This window comes from Choloepus didactylus, chromosome 17, assembly GCF_015220235.1.
Source record: "Choloepus didactylus isolate mChoDid1 chromosome 17, mChoDid1.pri, whole genome shotgun sequence".
In the NCBI taxonomy this organism is placed as follows: Eukaryota; Metazoa; Chordata; class Mammalia; order Pilosa; family Megalonychidae; genus Choloepus; species Choloepus didactylus.
In genome coordinates this window covers 2,260,836-2,278,477 of record NC_051323.1, presented here as the reverse complement: position 1 = coordinate 2,278,477, position 17,642 = coordinate 2,260,836, and the positions used below count along the sequence as shown (strand labels likewise).

The 17,642-nt window shown below is 42.9% G+C and overlaps 1 protein-coding gene across 1 annotated transcript; it reads right to left on the bottom strand.

Annotated features, from left to right (window-relative positions):
* Positions 1-4,265: 4,265 nt before the first annotated feature.
* Positions 4,266-7,469, bottom strand: LOC119512302 (focal adhesion kinase 1-like). The gene is given in 3 exon segments (XM_037806891.1): positions 4,266-4,831; positions 4,834-6,167; positions 6,169-7,469. Coding segments are annotated over 3 exon segments (3,159 nt in total). The 5' UTR covers positions 7,428-7,469.
* Positions 7,470-17,642: the final 10,173 nt, after the last annotated feature.

Here is a 17,642-nt window from a genome sequence, read left to right as displayed (position 1 = left end):
CGTTTTCATCCCTGTTTGGCATTTCCCAGTGTGGTTATTCATGAATTGGGGTGTCAGTGCCCAACTGATGGACACTGAGATGGGTCCGTTTTATGAACCACATTATGGAGGATGTCCTTTCCTTTTCCTTTTCCTGATTGTTTCCTTGGGAAGTATTCCTGGAAGTGGAATTTCTGGGTCACACCTGGGAGCCCCAGGGGTGGATTCAGGAATCTGGGTGTGTCTTTATAACACACACCTGTGTTCTGCTCACCTGCCCACATACTCACCTTCTGTGGGCTGGGGAGTTTTAGAGCCAAAGCTCTTGGTGCTGGGAGTGGGGAAATCACAGAAATCACAGAAACCCCTGACCCTGCTCCCAAGAAGCCTCCAAGCTTCTCTGCTGATCTTCCTTCCTGTGGGATCATGTGTGCAGGAAGGAGGAGCTGAGACTGGGAGAGCAGGGGAAGGGTGGACCTTCATGCCCATTGGGTTCGGGTCTGGGAAGAGCAGGAGAATCTTCTCTGAGATTGGAGAAGGGCATGGGGGGGAAGGGAGTTGAGCACAGCATCTGCAAAGGCAGCGAGAAGAACAAGGGTGTGGGATGTTCCCCTGGGGTTGGGGGTAGACAGACTGAGCCCCCAGGGTCCTAAGTGGGTGGCTCCATCTCCAGTCCCGTCTCACCCTCCCAGCCTTTTACGTGGGTGACTCAGGGGCTGTCAATTGCAGGAATCATCCCTCGATCTCTGCCTCCCCATTCTCTCAGTCATCAGTGTTCACTGGGCATCGTGTGTGATACAGTGGGGAGTAAAGTCAAGTTTGTTCCCTCACAGGACTCACAGATCAGCAGGGGAAACAGAAATAAGCTGGCAATTATTACAAAAGAGTAGCAAATGCTATGATGGTGTGAGGTGAGAATCGAGATAGGCAGCTGGCCGCGTGTGCCCAGGGGATGTGGAAACTATGACCTGATGAGATGGGCAGCGCATCCTGGGGCAGGGGCAGCCATGTGCCCCAAGATCTGTCAGCACAACTCAGGAGTGCTCTCAGCACACTCCTTTGCAGACCTGGGCCCTTCACTAAGGCTGTCAGTCACATCCCACTTTCATACGCCAAAACCTGCATGTCCAACTTGTGGACATAGATATTAGTAATGATATGTGCCTCAACTCATTCAGTGGCACATTCTGCATTTCAAGTACACAATTCTTGCTGATAATTTGGAAAATCACAAACTCACAGAAACTTCAAAAAAGAGTAAAAAGAAACTTTTTATTTCCCTTGAACCGTGTATCGATGTGACGCCCCATTATTCCCCTAATACTTTTTTGCATATTTCCCTCAAGGAATGCTACATAGTCGTATTACAGTCCTCAGTATCTGGAAATCAACACTGGAGCATTATAGCCGTCTAATCAACAGTCCCCATTAAAGTTTAGTCAGTTGTCCCAATAATGTCCTCTGATAACAAAAGTAGCCATTTCTCTGTCAAATGTTGCCTTTAGTTGACATGTTTTGATGTCTTGCCATGTGGAACAGTTTCCAGTATTCCTTTGACTTTCATGAACTTGACACTTTTGACTATTGCAGGTCAGTTATTCCAGGGTGGATTTATCATGTAGGATCTGCTTACCCACCCCAGGAATATCCAGAGGACACACCTTGCACCACGACTGCCTCTGTGGTTGTGCCTGATGCTTCTGGTTGTGCGTCTTTGGGAGGAACACCACGGAAGGGTGCTGGGTCCTCCTGATTTCTGTTGTCCCAGTAGTGGTATTGTTAGCCAGAGCACCTGATTAGCCTGGTCCTCCAAGCTTCTCCCTATAAAGTTACTCTTTGCCTATTTACAAGTATTTTTGGATCCAGTGTGCTTTGAAACTGCAAATATCCTGTTTCTCATCAAACTTGATTTATGTATATATTATGTGTTTGCTTATTTCAACATGAACTCATGCATTCCTATTAAGTTCAATAGGTGATAGTATGCTAATATCATTACTTATTTTAATGCTCCAATTTTCCTTGATTTGGCCAGTGGAGACTCTGTAAGCTGACATCTTTGTCCTTATGATAGATCGTCTTGACTTGTTGAGCCCTTCCTTACTTGCTAGCAGTAAGACACTGTAAGTTCATCTTGTATTTTTTCTGCCACTCTCCTGGAATCAGCCATTTCTCCCAGGAGGCCTAGTTCGAAGCCCTAGTTCCTAGTTACTACTAGGTGGTTATGGCTCCCAGATCCTCTGAGGAGGAGACCACTGGGGTGGGAGGAGCATGAAAGAGCAGTTTGGGGAGCCTGGGTCTGCCAGCTCTGTGAAAGGGGCTTGAGATAGTCCTGGGGATGCTTGCAGTGACCTCAAGGGGGTAGTGACTTGAATTTCCTTTTTTCAAATTTTTATTTTGAAATATGTTCCATTTTACATGATTGTTGCAAAAAAGCAAAACCCATAGAACTCCAACACACCTCACATACAGATACCCAGATCCACCAGCTTTTAACATTTTGCTACATTATCTATATCATTCTATTTTTCGATTTATTTTCTAAACATTTGAGAGTATGTTGTATAAATGGCCAGATGGTTTTGACTACTTGAGGGCCTGAAGTAGAGTCCACAGCTTGGAGAGCTGTTTGTATGTGTGTGTGTGTGTGTGTGTGTGTGTGAGTGTGTGTGTACGTCCAGGAGGTTGAAGGTGGGAGAGGGTGAGTGCACTGGGCCTCACATTGATGTGAGGTGTCATCTCAGAGACTCGCAATCCCATTGGCAAACCACAGCCTGATGCTACCAACACCTGTCCAATCTCCAGCAAAAACCACACACTTTAATAAAACCAAACTAGACAAAACCATAGAGAAATATCATGCAGCAACACAGAAAAACCAATAACCTGGACCAAGTTCACCAGCAGTTACGCATCAGATCCAAGAGGCTATCCACTCTTAGAGACAACTTCCATAAACCAAAAGCCTTCCTATGAAAATGCTTTAGACTTACGTAAAGGATTATGTGCTCGTCAAACTCCTCACCAAGGTATAAGTGCTCTTAAAACTCCTTTGCCCTCCTTTGCCCTCAGCTGAACCTCTCACATAATTGCAGTTCCTATTAGGGACTGGAAATAGACATTTGTGCTGTATTAATTAAGGTACAGCCCTCATTGAAAATGTCACAATTTTCCCACAAATGCTCTTTTTTTTTTTTTTTTTTTTTACTGGTAACACCTTTTTAATAGGTCAAAGTAACTGTACAGTTCATTATATTCTTCCTGAGAATAATTTATGTCCCCCAACAAACTAAAGCGAGGGCTTATTTTTCAAAATTACTATTTAACAGAATGGATGGTATAACCAGACATCAAAAGGAAACCAAATTCCTCTGTTTTGCTGAATTCTCTCCTGGGAAGACAGACACTATGAAGGGTTAGTTAGCTCCAGTGGCTGTAAAATAGTCAACATGGCTTTAATCTTTCTTTATAAATTATATAAAAATGGAAAACAGGGATGGTTATGGAATGGCTTCTCAGGGCAGTCTGGAGGTGCTCTGGGACAAAGCATGTCTGCTCCAGAGAAATAGAACATTGCTACAAAAAACTGGCACATTATTCCGGTGAAAAAAGATGAGAGTTTTTAGTTGTGTTCTACATATAGCTAGTTTCCAACCAAATGCTTCACATATCCACATGAAATAAAAGGCAGGAAAGAAGGAAAGGGTTGTAGGTTTTTCTGAAATGACTCGAGTCTTCAAAATACAGCTTTTATATTCTTTCTGTGTAAAGTGGTATCAGCATATTGCAACTGAAGGATGTTCTAACAACAACAACAAAAATTCCAGTCTGGATAATAATTCTATGGTAGGCAAAAGAATATCAGCTCCTTGGGTTTCCTGGAATTCTTCACACTATTTTCTTCCAATATGCAGCTTAGGCAGTTCGGAATTACCATGTAACTCCTTGGCCATTTCCACTAAAACATATCTAATGGAAAATAAACTGTTCTTCGTGATTCTTAAAAGCTTCTCAGGTACAATTTTCATTCTCAGAAAATGCCACATTTTAGATCCCAGACAGTCTGAACATCATGATTAAAAAGCAAAACAAAAAACCAACCCAAATCAAAATGTGGTTAAACTCATATGAGAGAGAAGATGTTCCATCTGCTTTCAGTCACAGAAGCTGGAGCGGTAAATGCTGCCAACCGAGGACACAGGGCGAGCTCCTCGGGCAGCAGGAAGGCTGGAGGCCTCTTCCCACGGGCGCTTCTCGTGCCGGGAAGCCCGCTCCGCACGCCAGGCCTAGTGCGGCCGCGCCTGCCCAATCATCTTCAGTCTCGCCTGGTCAATGATGTCCAGCAAGTTTTTGGCATCCACAGCCAGGGCGTGGGCGCTCGTCAGCATCTGCTTTTTGTACTCCTGCTGAAGGCTGGTCATGACATACTGCTGGGCCAGCTTCATCTTGTTGATGAGCTCACCCAGGTTGGAGTTCAGCAGCTTCTGGGCCATCTCGATCTCTCGGTGCGTGCTGGCCGGCAGGACGGGAATGGTCTCATCCACAGTGGCCAGCAGCGTCCACAGGGCCAAGCCGACCCTCTTCACCATTGGAACATACTCCTCGGGTGGGGCTGGCTGGATTTTACCGGACATTTCGATGACCGCTTTCACGAGGCCTGTGACATTCTCATACACCTTGTCATTGGACCGGTCGAGGTTGGCAGTAGGTGGAGGGCTGATTTCCTGGGGTTGAAGCCTCCATGGCTTGACACCCTCGTTGTAACTGTCCCTGGGACTGCCGAGGCCAGCAAGGCCGCCCAGGTGACCAGGGGCTCCAGGGCGTGGCAGTTTCTTGGTGGAGCTGCAAGGTCTGGTTTCCCCACAGGCTGATAGATGTGCTGGTTTCCAGTCAGACCTGGGCCGCCGCTGTCCTCTCGGTCGATGCTGCCTCGCGAGAGCCTCACGTCAGGCTTCAGGAATCTCTCCTCTTTTTCTAGCCAGTGCTGATCTTCTTCCATCTCCTGCTGCTGCCGTATCAGCCTCTCTTCCATCAGGTGGGCTGGCAATACCTGCCTGATTCCTCGCATGTCCAGTGCTGCAGAGTCCTCCAGGCTGGGCTGCCACATTGGTATCTCCTGAGGCCTCTGATTTCACGAATCCATTTGGTCCAAAAGAGACGCCTGACCCGGGTAGATGCTGCCAGCCATGGCAGTGATTCCATGAGAACTGGGATAGCCAGAGACCTGGTAGTGATTGGTCTGCACCAGGTGCTGGGGGCTGGGGTAAAATCCTTCACTGGACCTCGGGCTGGGATAACCTGGCCTGCTGGGCTTGGGAGGTGCTTCATCGGACCCTCCTGAGTCCCAGGACACTGTGACCTGTCTTCTCGATTCCATTCTCATCCATTCTTCTTGCTGAACCTTCTCCTCCTCCAGGATTGTGCTGAGCTGGGCTTTAAGTTCAGTGAACCTGGGCCTCCGTCTGGGGTTGTAGGCCCAGCACTTTGTCATAAGGCTGTAGAGAGTAGGAGGGCAGTTTGGAGGCATTGGCAATCTTTCTCCATTTTCAATGCATCCAATCACGTCATTGTTCTTCACTCCTTGAAAAGGCTTCACACCGTGCATCAGTATCTCCCACATACACACACCAAACATCCACACGTCACTAGCTGAGGTAAAACATCGAAAATTGATGGACTCTGGAGCCATCCATTTAATAGGCAATTTTCCTTTGGAAGCTTTGTAGTAAGTACTGTCTTCCATATATCGGGATAATCCGAAGTCTCCTAATTTTACACAATCAGTTGAGGAAACCAGAACATTCCAAGCAGCAATGCCCCTGTGTACAAATCTTTTGCTCTCTAGATAGGCAAGAGCTGTACTAAGCTGATAGGCATACAGGATCAAAGAGGCCAGATCCAGACTGTATTTCCTTACTTGCAAAAATGACCTCAGCTCCCCCAGCGTGCACAGCTCCATGATTATCCAGACGGGGTTCTCCGTGATGACACCAATGAGCTTCACGATATGAGGATGATCAAACTGACACATTGTCAAGGCTTCTTGAAGGAATTTCTCTCTCATGCTGTCTGAAGTACAGTTTTTACATGTTTTAATTGCAACAGCCAAAGCTGGATTCTCTGGACTCATGTAAACTCCTTGATGTACATCTCCAAACTGGCCTTCTCCAATACACCTTCCAAGTTCTTTCTCTTTGAATTTCATAATCCCTGGTTGAGGGCATGGTATAAGTATATTCTTCATCTATGATCTCAGCATAGTCGTCTGTTTCTGACACGGAGACCGCGTGTGTCCGCACGCCTTGCTTTTCAGTGTTGGCCGGCTTTGGTATTGATGGTAAAGCCCGTTCACCTTCTTTTTGGGGTCTGATGATAAAAGACTGAGCAGCTCCATTCACCAGCCGGCAAAATCCGTCTATTAAGTCAGCCATGTTCTCTGCGATGGTTAAGGACGCTGCTGTCACCGTAAGAGGCTCAGGTGCTCCTGCTATTTTCAACTGCAGCATTCCTTTCCTTTCCTTGTCCTCACTGTTTGAGTACTGAATGGTCTGCATTTGGTTAAAGTCTGCCAGATGAGTAGGACTGCAGCCTTTGTCGGTCAGGTAACTGATCCCCTCTTCTGGGCCAATTGCCAGCTCCACAGAAATAATCCAGCTTGAACCAAGAGCACATTTGAAGCATTCTTTATCAAATCTGTGCACTGGGGAGAGAATCTCAAAGAACTTCAGAGTACTTTCTTCTCTATTAAGGTTGGCAAATTGTCTAAATGTTTGTTGGATCAGTTTTCTTAGTGTTTTGGCCTTGACAGAATCCAGTAAACTCTTAGGAAAAAATCGCTTTAAACCAACTTCTTTTTCTAATACTTCATAATCAGACTTCTTCTCTAGTGCATTGCCCTGCATCTCCCAACATGATCGCCATATTTCTAGGCAACCCAACTTCAAAGCAATTTCCTGGTCCACCTGATCAGCTATTTCTAACATATAATCACTCTTCACCTGCTGATAGAAGAAATTCAGAGTTGGCTTGTATTCAGTAAACTGGTTTAGAAATCCTTTTGGCAAATAACGAATTCTCAATTCATATTTCCACTCCTCTGGTGGGTGTGCAAGTTCATACTTCTCCCTCACATTGGAAACACCCATATCCAAATGTAGCCAGTGAACCTCCTCTGACCGCAGGTGACTGAGTGGAAATCCATAGCAGGCCACGTGCTTTACTTTGTGACTGTCCACTATCTTCTGAATGATGCCCCTGACGTCAGTGGCATCTCCGTGTCTGACAATACTGGCCCATGTGGCTGGCTCACTACTGTTTTCAAAGTAATGAAAGACCTTTAGTACTCGCTCCATCGTCCCAGGGGAACGTTCCATACCAGTACCCAGCTGAGTCTTAGTACTCGAATTTGGTGCGTGATTCAAGTTTGGGTCAAGGTAAGCAGCTGCCATTATTTTGCTAGATGCTAGATATCTGTCATATTAGTTCAGAAGGCCACAATAACTCTGTGATCAAATCAAATGATTAAAAAAAATATATATTTCTAGTTTCTCTTTCCTCTTTCCATGGTAGTCAAAAAGAACTCAGATCCGCAGCTCAGCGGCGAGGTGGCCTTGGCCAGCTCCCTCCCGCGCTCACGCCCAGCGCACGGCGGTCCCGGCCCCGAAGGCGGCGGCAGCGGTGGGCTCCTGCCCCGGGGCCGTGGCTGCGTCGGCCCACAAGTGCTCTTTTCTGATCCAGGGTCCGCTTTGCACAAGCAGTTATTTGACAGAATCCACTCCAGCCTTTAAATTTCTTCCATCTTTTCCTAATCTTTCATGACTTCAATGTTGGTTTTATTTACAGACTCCCAGATGAAAATTCTTCCAATTAACCTATGCAAGAATTCTTCGCTACCATTCAAGAGATTCTTGACTCATCGGCTTATGTGGACATATGCAATTTTCATACACTTTTCTGCATACAAAATAAATCCTTGTGTCAGTACCAGATCCTCTCGCTGTAGGATTTCCACACCATAAGCTGCACCCATTCTCGGCTACTCTTGGCCTTTCCATTCATGTTGCGTAGTGATTTCATCTGCAAAATGGCAATTCTCTTTTTTGTTCTTGAAGGGTGTCAAGTTCTGGGTGAGCTGTTTTTTCCTACCAGTGCTTTCTCTCCCAGATTCCACTGTTTTTATTGGAAAACACAGTCCTCAGCATAATTGTTGAACATCACTTTTATTTTTTTCTTACAAGCTTCTAAGGTATAGTATTTGGCCTTCTGCCAAATTCTTCTTCTGGTCCTAGTGATGGCTTTTTAGCTCCTTGAAATGTGGAATGTGGATAAAGTCATCTGTAAGGTTTGGAATCTCCAAGTACTGCTGCTGATACCTTCTCTCCTTTCTTCACAGTATTCCAATTCCACATACATTCAGCTGGGTTACTGTACACCTCACACTTTTCTTGCACTTCACCCATTTCTATCTGTTCTCCTCATACTTTCTTGTAGCTTATGTCCTACATTCTATTTTGCCAATTCTTTCTGCAGCCACATTTTATCCTTTTGTCAGCCTATTGGGTTCCTTCTCTGTGTGGTTTTAAAGTGACAATAATTCCAGTTGGGTTATTTTCCTTCTATAAAGGACTCCATTCTCTGCAAAAAGTGAAAGCTGCTTCTTTGTGTCATTAACATATTAATTACATTTTAGGATACAATGTGTAACTTTTTTAATATAAGGATTTTTATTGGAAAGCTGGAGGTTTACAGAAAAATCATGCAGAAAAAAACAGTTCCCAAACTACCCTCTTATTGCTACCTTCCATTAGTGTGATAATCTGTATGAAAAGAATATATTAAAATTGTTCATATATATATATATCCATAGTTTACATTGATGTTCATTGTGTTGTGTATTCCTATGTTTTTAAAACCTTTTATTGTAGTAACGTATATATAACCAAAAATTTCCCCCTTTTAACTCCTTGCAAAAATGCAATTCAATGCTGTTTAATATGTTCACAAGGTTGTGCTACCAGTACCACCATAATTACTGTAACTTTATCACCCTGAAAAGAAGCTTTGTACCAGTTAGGTATTAATTCCCCATTCCCTGCCTCCAACTATTCCCTGTTAAATTACATTCTAGAGCATTGTGGGAAAATAGCAAAGTAGGGAGTTTAGGACTCAGTCCTCCACCTAAACCACTAAAAAGTCAGGAACTGCCTTAGGCAAGTATTATAAAACTCTGGAGGCCAGAAGACCAGTGTACAGCAACCAGGGAAGAGCAGGAAGAAGAGGCTGATGAATTACATTAAATAATAGTAAACTCTCTCTGCATGGTGGCTGCCAACATCAATTACCAACCTTGCTGCTGTGGGTCCAGATCCTGGCTAGCTTGCTGGTGACAGATAGGGACATAGTATTCCTCTTTCCCAAGTTGGAGGCAGGCATCGCCAATCACTGACCACAGCTTTTTATTAGGGAACTCGGATCCCTGGGAGCCCAGCTCTGAGGGGTGCCATTGATTCAACACTCCTCAGACAGGGGTGATGGCAGTGGAGACATAAATATGGTGAGTTTCCTCAGGGCCATTGCATGAGTTAGTTGAAGAGCTGCATTTGCTGGCCAGGCCCAGAAAGCTCATGGGAGCTCTTGACATCCTTCCTGATCATCTCCACAGGGCAGTTTGGAGCAGGTCTGTAGTTCTTTTGTGGGTCCCAGGCTCTGCTTTGGGTAGGAAATATTGACTTGGGAAAGTCCTCTCTGGGGTGGACACTCCTCCCAGAATTTGCATTCTGGGCAAAAGCTGCTAGAGAAAATGATGAGACAAAAGCTACAGAAGCAAACAGACTAGGACAAAGTCCTGCTGGCTTCAAACACCTGGGAGAGGGAGGTCTGTCCCTGGAAAAGAGAGGACAAGAAAGCGACTGTAAACCGGGAAACTCGAACTAACAGGCAACAGCTTAGGACAAGATAGAGGCCCAGAAAGACAGGGAAAACCCTTCACCCTGTGTTTGCCTTGGGAAGACTTTCCTGATAGGAATACTGAAGCTCCTGAAAATCTCTGTCTTATCACCAGCTGGTTTCAACATCAAGAGAAACAATCAAGAAATTAAGCCCAAAGTTAACATTTTAAAATACTAAAATATACAATGTGCAACAAGAAAACACAGCAAAGAAACAGGAAATGATGACCCATCCAAAGGGAATAAAAATCCAGAAAACACCAATAAAGAAGATGAGAATGTGGACATACCAAACAAAGCCTTTTAAAAAAGAACATAAAAATGCTCTAGAAGTTTAAGGAAAATACAGAGAACTAAAGGATATTAGGAAAACAATGAATGAGTAATATGAAATTCTTAGTAAAGAGATAGCGATTTTAAAAAGAAACAAAACAGGACTTCTAGAGTTGAAGACCACAATAACAAATGAAAAATGCCCAGGAGGGTTTTAAGAGCAGATTAGAGATGGCAGAAGAGAGAATCTGTGAACTCAGACACAAGAAACTGAAATGAGTCAGACTGAGGAGCAGAAAGAAAAAAGAATTAGAAAAATTGAAAATAACCTAAGACACCTCTGGGACACCATAAAGCAAAACAATATACAAAATTGTGAGAGTCCTAGAAGAAGACATTGAAGTAATGAAATGTTAGGTTTCTATTTTTGGACATGCAATGTGTAGTTTTTACTCTATGAATTTGCTTATTCTCATTATTTCATATCGGTGTGATCATACAATCTTTATCTTTTTGTGCCAGGCTTATTTCACTCAAGATGATGTCTTCATGGTTCATCCATGGTGTTGCATGTCTCAGAACTTACTTCCTTTTGTGGCTCAAAAATACTCCATCATATGTGTTTACATTAAGTTTATCCATTCATCTGTTGATGGACCCTTGGGATGACTCTGACTTTTGGCAATTGTGAATAATGCCACTGTGAACATCAGTGTGTTCTCTCCTCTTTAGGTTTTTTGAAGAGTTTGAGCAGGATTTATGTTAATTCTTCTTGTAATGTTTGGTAAAATTCACAAGTGAGGCCATCTGATGCTAGATTTTCTTTGTTGGAAGTTTTGTTTCATGACTCAACTTCTCTACCAACTAAGAGTCTGTTGAGATCTTCTATTCATTTTTTTTTTTTTACCTTTTTTTTAAATTTTATTTTGAAATAAATTCAAAGTTACAGGAACAGTTGCAAAAACAATACAAACCCCATGCACAGCATACCCTGACCTCCCTCCCCTGACACCCTTATCCACCAACTTTAACATGCTGTCACATGACCATTTCTTTCTTTCCCTCCCTCCCTATCATCCATCATCTCTTGCTCTGTCTTCTGAACATATGAGACCAAGCTGCATCCATCCTTGAACAAACAATATAATTCACATATACAATTCCCATGAGCAAGAACATTCTTTTATGCAATCGCATTAAGCACAGCTAAGATGTTCAAGAAATTCAACATTGATACAAAGCTTACATTTTATATTTCCTTTTTTTTTTCCTTATGCCCCACTGTGTCCCTTTGAGCCTCCTGTCCTCCATCCTCAGATCCCATCCAGGATCATCCTTGGCATTTAATTGTTATTATCTATTTAGATTGTCTTTTTTTTTTCAATTGTGGAAACATATATACAGCCTAAATCTTCCCATTCCACCCCCTCCCTAGCATTCTGTTAGTGGGATTAACCATATTCATAATGTTGTAATGCTATCACCTTCCCACCATCCATTACTAGAAATTTCCCTTCACCTCAAACAGCAACCCTTCACTCATTTCTTAACTCCCCGCTGCCCCTTCCCCCGCTTCTCATAACCCATACTCTACTTTTCATCTCTATGGTCATATTCTCTGATAATTTCTTTGTGTTTACTGAGGGGCTTAAATTTAACCTCTTAAATCCATAACAATCTTGGTTTTCTTTGATACCAACTTAACTTCAATAGGACACATAAACTATATTCCTATACTCCTCCATTCCCCTGCCTTTATATAGTTCTTATCAAAAATTGCATATTTTACATTGAGTCCAAAACCACTGATTTGTCCTTGGAGTTTACATATTTTATATCCTGTAGGAAGTAAATAGTGGAGTTACAAATCAAAAATTTTTGACTTCTATTTGTATTCCATTGTGGTCAGAGAATGTGCCTTGAATATATTCAATTGTTTTTTGTTTTTTGTTATTTTAATTTGTTGAGGCTTGTTTTATGTCCCAGCATATGGTCTATTCTGGAGAAAGATCCATGATCACTAGAGAAAGAAATGTGTGTCCTGGTGATTTGGGATGTAAGGTTCTGTATATGTCTGTTAAAATTCTCTATATCTCTCTCTCCTTTCTTTGTTTCTCTGTCGGTAGGGCTCCCTTTAGTATCTGAAGTAGGGCAGGTCTTTTATTGGCAAAATCTCTCAGCATTGGTTGTAGAGTTTCCTGGATAAAGTATTCTTGGTTGAAAATTTTTCTCTCTCAGAATTTTAAATATGTCACTGCCTTCTCACCTCCATGGTGGCCACTGAGTAGTCACTACTTAGTCTTATGTTGTTTCCTTTGTATGTGGTGAATTGCTTTTCTCTTGCTGCTTTCAGAACTTGCTCCTCTTCAGTATTTGACAGTCTGATCAGAATATGTCTTTGAATGGGTTTATTTGGATTTATTCTATTTGGAGTTCGCTGGGCATTTATGCGTTGTGTACTTATATTGTGTAGAAGGTTTGGGAAGTTTTCCCCAACAATTTCTTTGAATACTCTTCCTAGACCTTTATCCTTCTCTTCCCCTTCTGGAACACCAATGAATCTTAAATTTGGACATTTTATTTTGTCTATCATATCCCTGAGATCCATTTTGATTTTTTTGATTTTTTTCTCCATTCTTTCTTTTGTTCTTTCATTTTCTGTTCTGTGGTCCTCTAGGACACTGAGTCATTGTTCAACTTCCTCTAATCTTGCATTATGAGTATCCAGAGTCTTTTTAATTTGGCCAACAATTTCTTTTATTTCCATAAGAGCTTCTATTTTTTATTTACTCTTGCAATTTCTTCTTTATGCTCTTCTAGGGTCTTCTTTATGTCCTATATATCCTGTGCCATGCTCTCATTCTTTGACTGTAGTTCTTTGATTAATTGCGCCAAGTACTGTCTCTTCTGATTGTTTGATTTGAGTGGGATTAGGTTCTCCATATCATCTGGTTTTATTGTATGCTTTAAGATTTTCTGCTGTTTTTGGCCTCTTGGCATTTGCTTTGCTTGATAGGGTTCTTTCAAATTATAAAAAAATACCAATCTAATTTTTCAGATCTACAACTTGGTGGTGTTCTTTCTCTAACTAACCAGCAGATGGCATCTGCGAGTCACCTATTCCCCTCAAGTCAGTTCTCCTCAACTTTGTGGTGTGTGGGGAAATGATTCTTCTGGGGTTCAATTTGTGGGCTCAGTTTGGGTGTGTTTTTGGTGCTGTCTGCCCTGAATGTGGGGTGTATGTCTGGGTGGTTAGGGAGGCAGGGAAGCTTTAATATTCAAACCTCCCAGGTGTTCCCGGAGATTCAAGGCTGTTGCAAGAGTCTAAGCCTTCACTTCAGTCTTGCCATAGATTTTCTCTGCCATTGACCCACAAGTCCCCAGCATTGATGTAGGGTCCCTGGGTTTTCCGAGCAGGCCCCCTTCTCAGCTATGATCTTCCAGGAACTCTGCTGAGGGAAGGCTGTGCTACATCATAAGTGCAAGCCATCCCACAAGGGAAGCCCCGGGCCACCGGGCTGTGCCAGGGCACTCCCAGCCTGATGCAAAAATGGCTGAATGGGGCCTCTCAAACCACCCCCCCTTTTGCACAGCTCTGCCTCCCCATCTCTGGGACAACTAGCTGTGGGTGCACCCAAGGCCACTGTCCACAGTCGATATGGTGGCATGTGCATGGTGCCATGGGATACACTCCCCATCAGACTGGGTTTTCTGGCACAGCACTGGGCTGTGGGTCCAGCCTCAGGAAGGAGTGTCTCCAGCATGCTGGGGAGTCAGCTGCAAGCAGCACAGTTTTTTTTCTCCTTTTGGCTCTCTCCTCTGCCCCCCTGACCCTGAAGCAATCAGCAGTGGGCTATCCTCCATGCCAGACACCGAGAGGTTGGCATAGCCCACTCCTGCCATGCTTCACTGTGCAGTTCTCACCATCATAACTGCAGCCACTCCTGGGTTTTTTGTTTTTTTTTTTAAAGAACTAGTCTGTCTCCAAATGCCAACCCCCGGTTTCCCCACACCACAGCGCAGCCATGGGAATTTCAGCTGGCTTGCTCACTCATTTCAGAATGCAGACTCCCAGTTTAACCAAGTGCACAGTCCCTATGTTTTTAGCAGACCTTGTCCAGCTTGTGCATCACTGGAAGTAGTGTTCTGGGTCACTTTCTGGTTTTTATCTAGTATTTTTCATAGAGGTGTTTTTTTGCCCTGTCTCACCTATCTGCCATCTTAGGTTCTCCCTCCTCTATTTGTTTTTGAGTGAGTGTAGGTAATTTCTTTGTTTCTAAGAATTTTTTTTCCATTTCTTGTAGTTTATGTGTTGGTGTAGAATTCTTCATATTATTTGCTTATAATCCTTCTTCCCCCCCCCCACAGTGGGATAAGTATTGCTCCCCTTTCATTTCTGATTTTTAGTTATTTGCATCCTTTCACTTTTTTCTTTGTCAGTCTACCTAAAGATTTGTCCATTTTTTTCAACTTTTCAAATAACAAGCCCTTGGTTTAATTGATTCTATTGTTTTAAATTCTCTCTTTCATTTACCTCTGCTCTAATGTTTTATTTCCTTCCTACTTCTTACTCTGAGTGTAGTTTGCTCTTGTTTTCTTCATCCCCCAATTGTAAGGTAAGGTCTCTGATCTGAGGTTCCTCTTCTTTTTTAACGTAAGCTTGTAGAGCTATAATTTTTGCTCTCAGCATTGCCTTTGCTGCATCACATAATGTGTATATTGATAAATTTATGTTGTCCAACAGGACTCTTAGGCTGTGTTTTCTTTTTTACTTTTTTCTCCTTTCTTTTCCTCATACTGAATCCTTTCAATTGCCTTGCCTTCAAGTTCACTGATTCTTTCTTCTGCCCATTCCTATCCGTTGTTGACACCCTCTAGGGAATTTAACATTTGGGGTAATGTGGTCTGCAACTCCCAGATTTCTGTTCCTTTTTAAAATTTGTATGTCTTTATGATATTCTCATATTGTTCATTCATCATTTTCATGATACATTTTTAGTTCTTATTCTTGTTTTCTTTATCTCCTTTAGCATATTGAAGAACATTTTTTAAAACTCTTTGTGCAGTATGTCCAAGTCTGGTATTCATTAATGGGTTCTTGATTTTTATATTGTTTCTGTGGATGGGCCATCACTCCCTGTTCCTTGTTTTTCTTGTAACCTTTTGTTCCACAATTTACACTTTAATACATTAAAGTCTTGGCTCTGGATTTAATTCCTGAGCTATATGTCCTTAAGTTTGTTTCTGGCAAGTGATATAGCAGAGATTTCCATGAGTGCCAAGAGATAAAATCAAACCAATGCAAAAAACAAAACAAAACAAAAACAAACAAACAAAAAAAAAAAACAAAAAACAAAAAAAAAATAAGGAAGGAAGGAAGGAAAGAAAAAAGAAAAAGAAACAAAATGAAATGAAAACAAAAACAAAGAAAACACCTTCCACAGTCTTTGGACATTACACTTTGGTTGTGACCTCCACCTTTAGATCTTTTCCCTTCTATCAAGAAGATGCACTGAAAGTAAATGTCAAGTGCAGGGTCCTCTCTGTCTTATCTGAGCCTGCCTGCAGCCTGCTTCTAGACCTGGGCCTGTGCTTGCTCATGGCCTTAAAATTTCCCTATTTATAGGAATTTAAATGTCCCCCCTACTCCCCAAGAAATAGCCTTTCTCCTGCTGCTGGATGCTCCATTCTGTGTCTTAATACAGGAAATCCTTTATCCTATGTTGAATTGTTGTTTACTTTGCCTTAGTTGTCTTAAAACTACTTCTTCCTGCAGGGCAAGTACTGGGAGGGCTAGGCCAAGATCAGTATCCTGGTTGTCTTTTGGTCTGCCACCAGATAGACAGGCACCAACATAGCCACCCCAGTATGCATGTAAGGTTTAATACGCTCCCTCAGGAACTGGGTCAGGGACCCACAAGAGGACCACAGGCTGACTCCACAGCACACCAGGGAAGGGTTTGGGGAGTGTCTAGCAAGGATGCCATGACCTTTGCCTACCATTTTTAAACCTGTTGACTTGCCTTCTACCAGTTGTGGCCACTCTTTAACTGTTTTATGGAGTTTTTGGAAGATGGCTCTGCTAGTATTTGCTAGATATTCGATGATTCTGTGAGGGAACAGCACTCTGAAGAATCTTACTCCACCATCTTGGTTGGCCAGAATCCATCAGGTAGTTTTAAATAAGCTTTTCCTAGTGGTATGACTTACAAAACATCAAGTGCACTGATTGAAAATGTGAAGTTTCATGAGTCTGTCAAAGGTCCATGGAAATGGGGTGCTGCCCTGACCAAAACAACCTCAAACACCAGAGTTGGCATGAACTAGAAAGACTTGGAGGTAATTGTTAATGAAACAAGTAGAGCCTTGAGAAAACTGATTCTTCTCATGTTCACTTACTTGATAACAATATCAATGCTCTTATTACCACCATTTAAAGGATGAGAAATGTATGGCCCAGAGATATCAATCAAAGGCCCAAGTGCACACTGTGATTAAATGCCTGAACTAGGATTCAGATACAGGTAGAATCCAACACAAGAGTTCAGGGTAAGGAGGGGTGGGGCAAGATGGCAGAGTGGTGAGGTGTAGGTTTTAGTTACTCCTCCAGGACAGTAGGTAGAAATCCAGGAACTGCATGGACCAGACACTGGAGAGCAATTTGACTTTGGGCATACTTCATACAACACTCACAAATGCATTAAACAGCTGAGGTCAGTGAAATCTGTAAGTTCTCATGGTCAAGGGACCCATGCCCCTCCCTGGGAGGCTCAGTCCCATGGGAGGATGGGCCATCAGTGCTGGGAATGAGGAGGGAGAACTGCAATTGTGGCTCTTATAGAAAATTCAGACTGCTGGTCCAAACTCCAAACATAGATAGACTGAGACCAGACACTGGAGACTCTGGGAGCAGTCAGCCTGGCAGAGAGGAGATAAAGATAGCAAAAACAGCAAAAAAAAAAAAAAACCCCAAAAAAAAAAACAGAGACTTTTTGGAGTTCTGGTGAACATAGAACAGAGATGGGCAGGGCTCAAACAGGGTCAGGCTCATATGCAAATCCAGAGGGCAAGTTTCCTTGGCTGAAGAGCCAGTTCCTCTGCTATCTTGATTGTTCCTTAATGGCCCTAATCTCCTTGTCTCTTAGCACTTCAATAGCCCATTAGATCTGCAAAGAGGGTCCTTCTTTTTCTTTGCTCTTTTTTAAAATCTTTTTCTATTTTTCTAAAACAATTACACTAAGAAGCCCATTACAAAAAGCCTCAAATACTTGCAATTTTGGCCCAGACAAGAGCAGACCTAAGAGAGCTCTGAGACACAAAGCAATAAGTCCAGTAGCTGAGAAAATTTGCTAAGCACAACTTCTCAAGAAAAGGGAGTCATCCCCTTATAGCCATCTTGCCAGAAGCCTGGGAATGCTCCTGCCTGGGGCCAGTGCCTCAGCC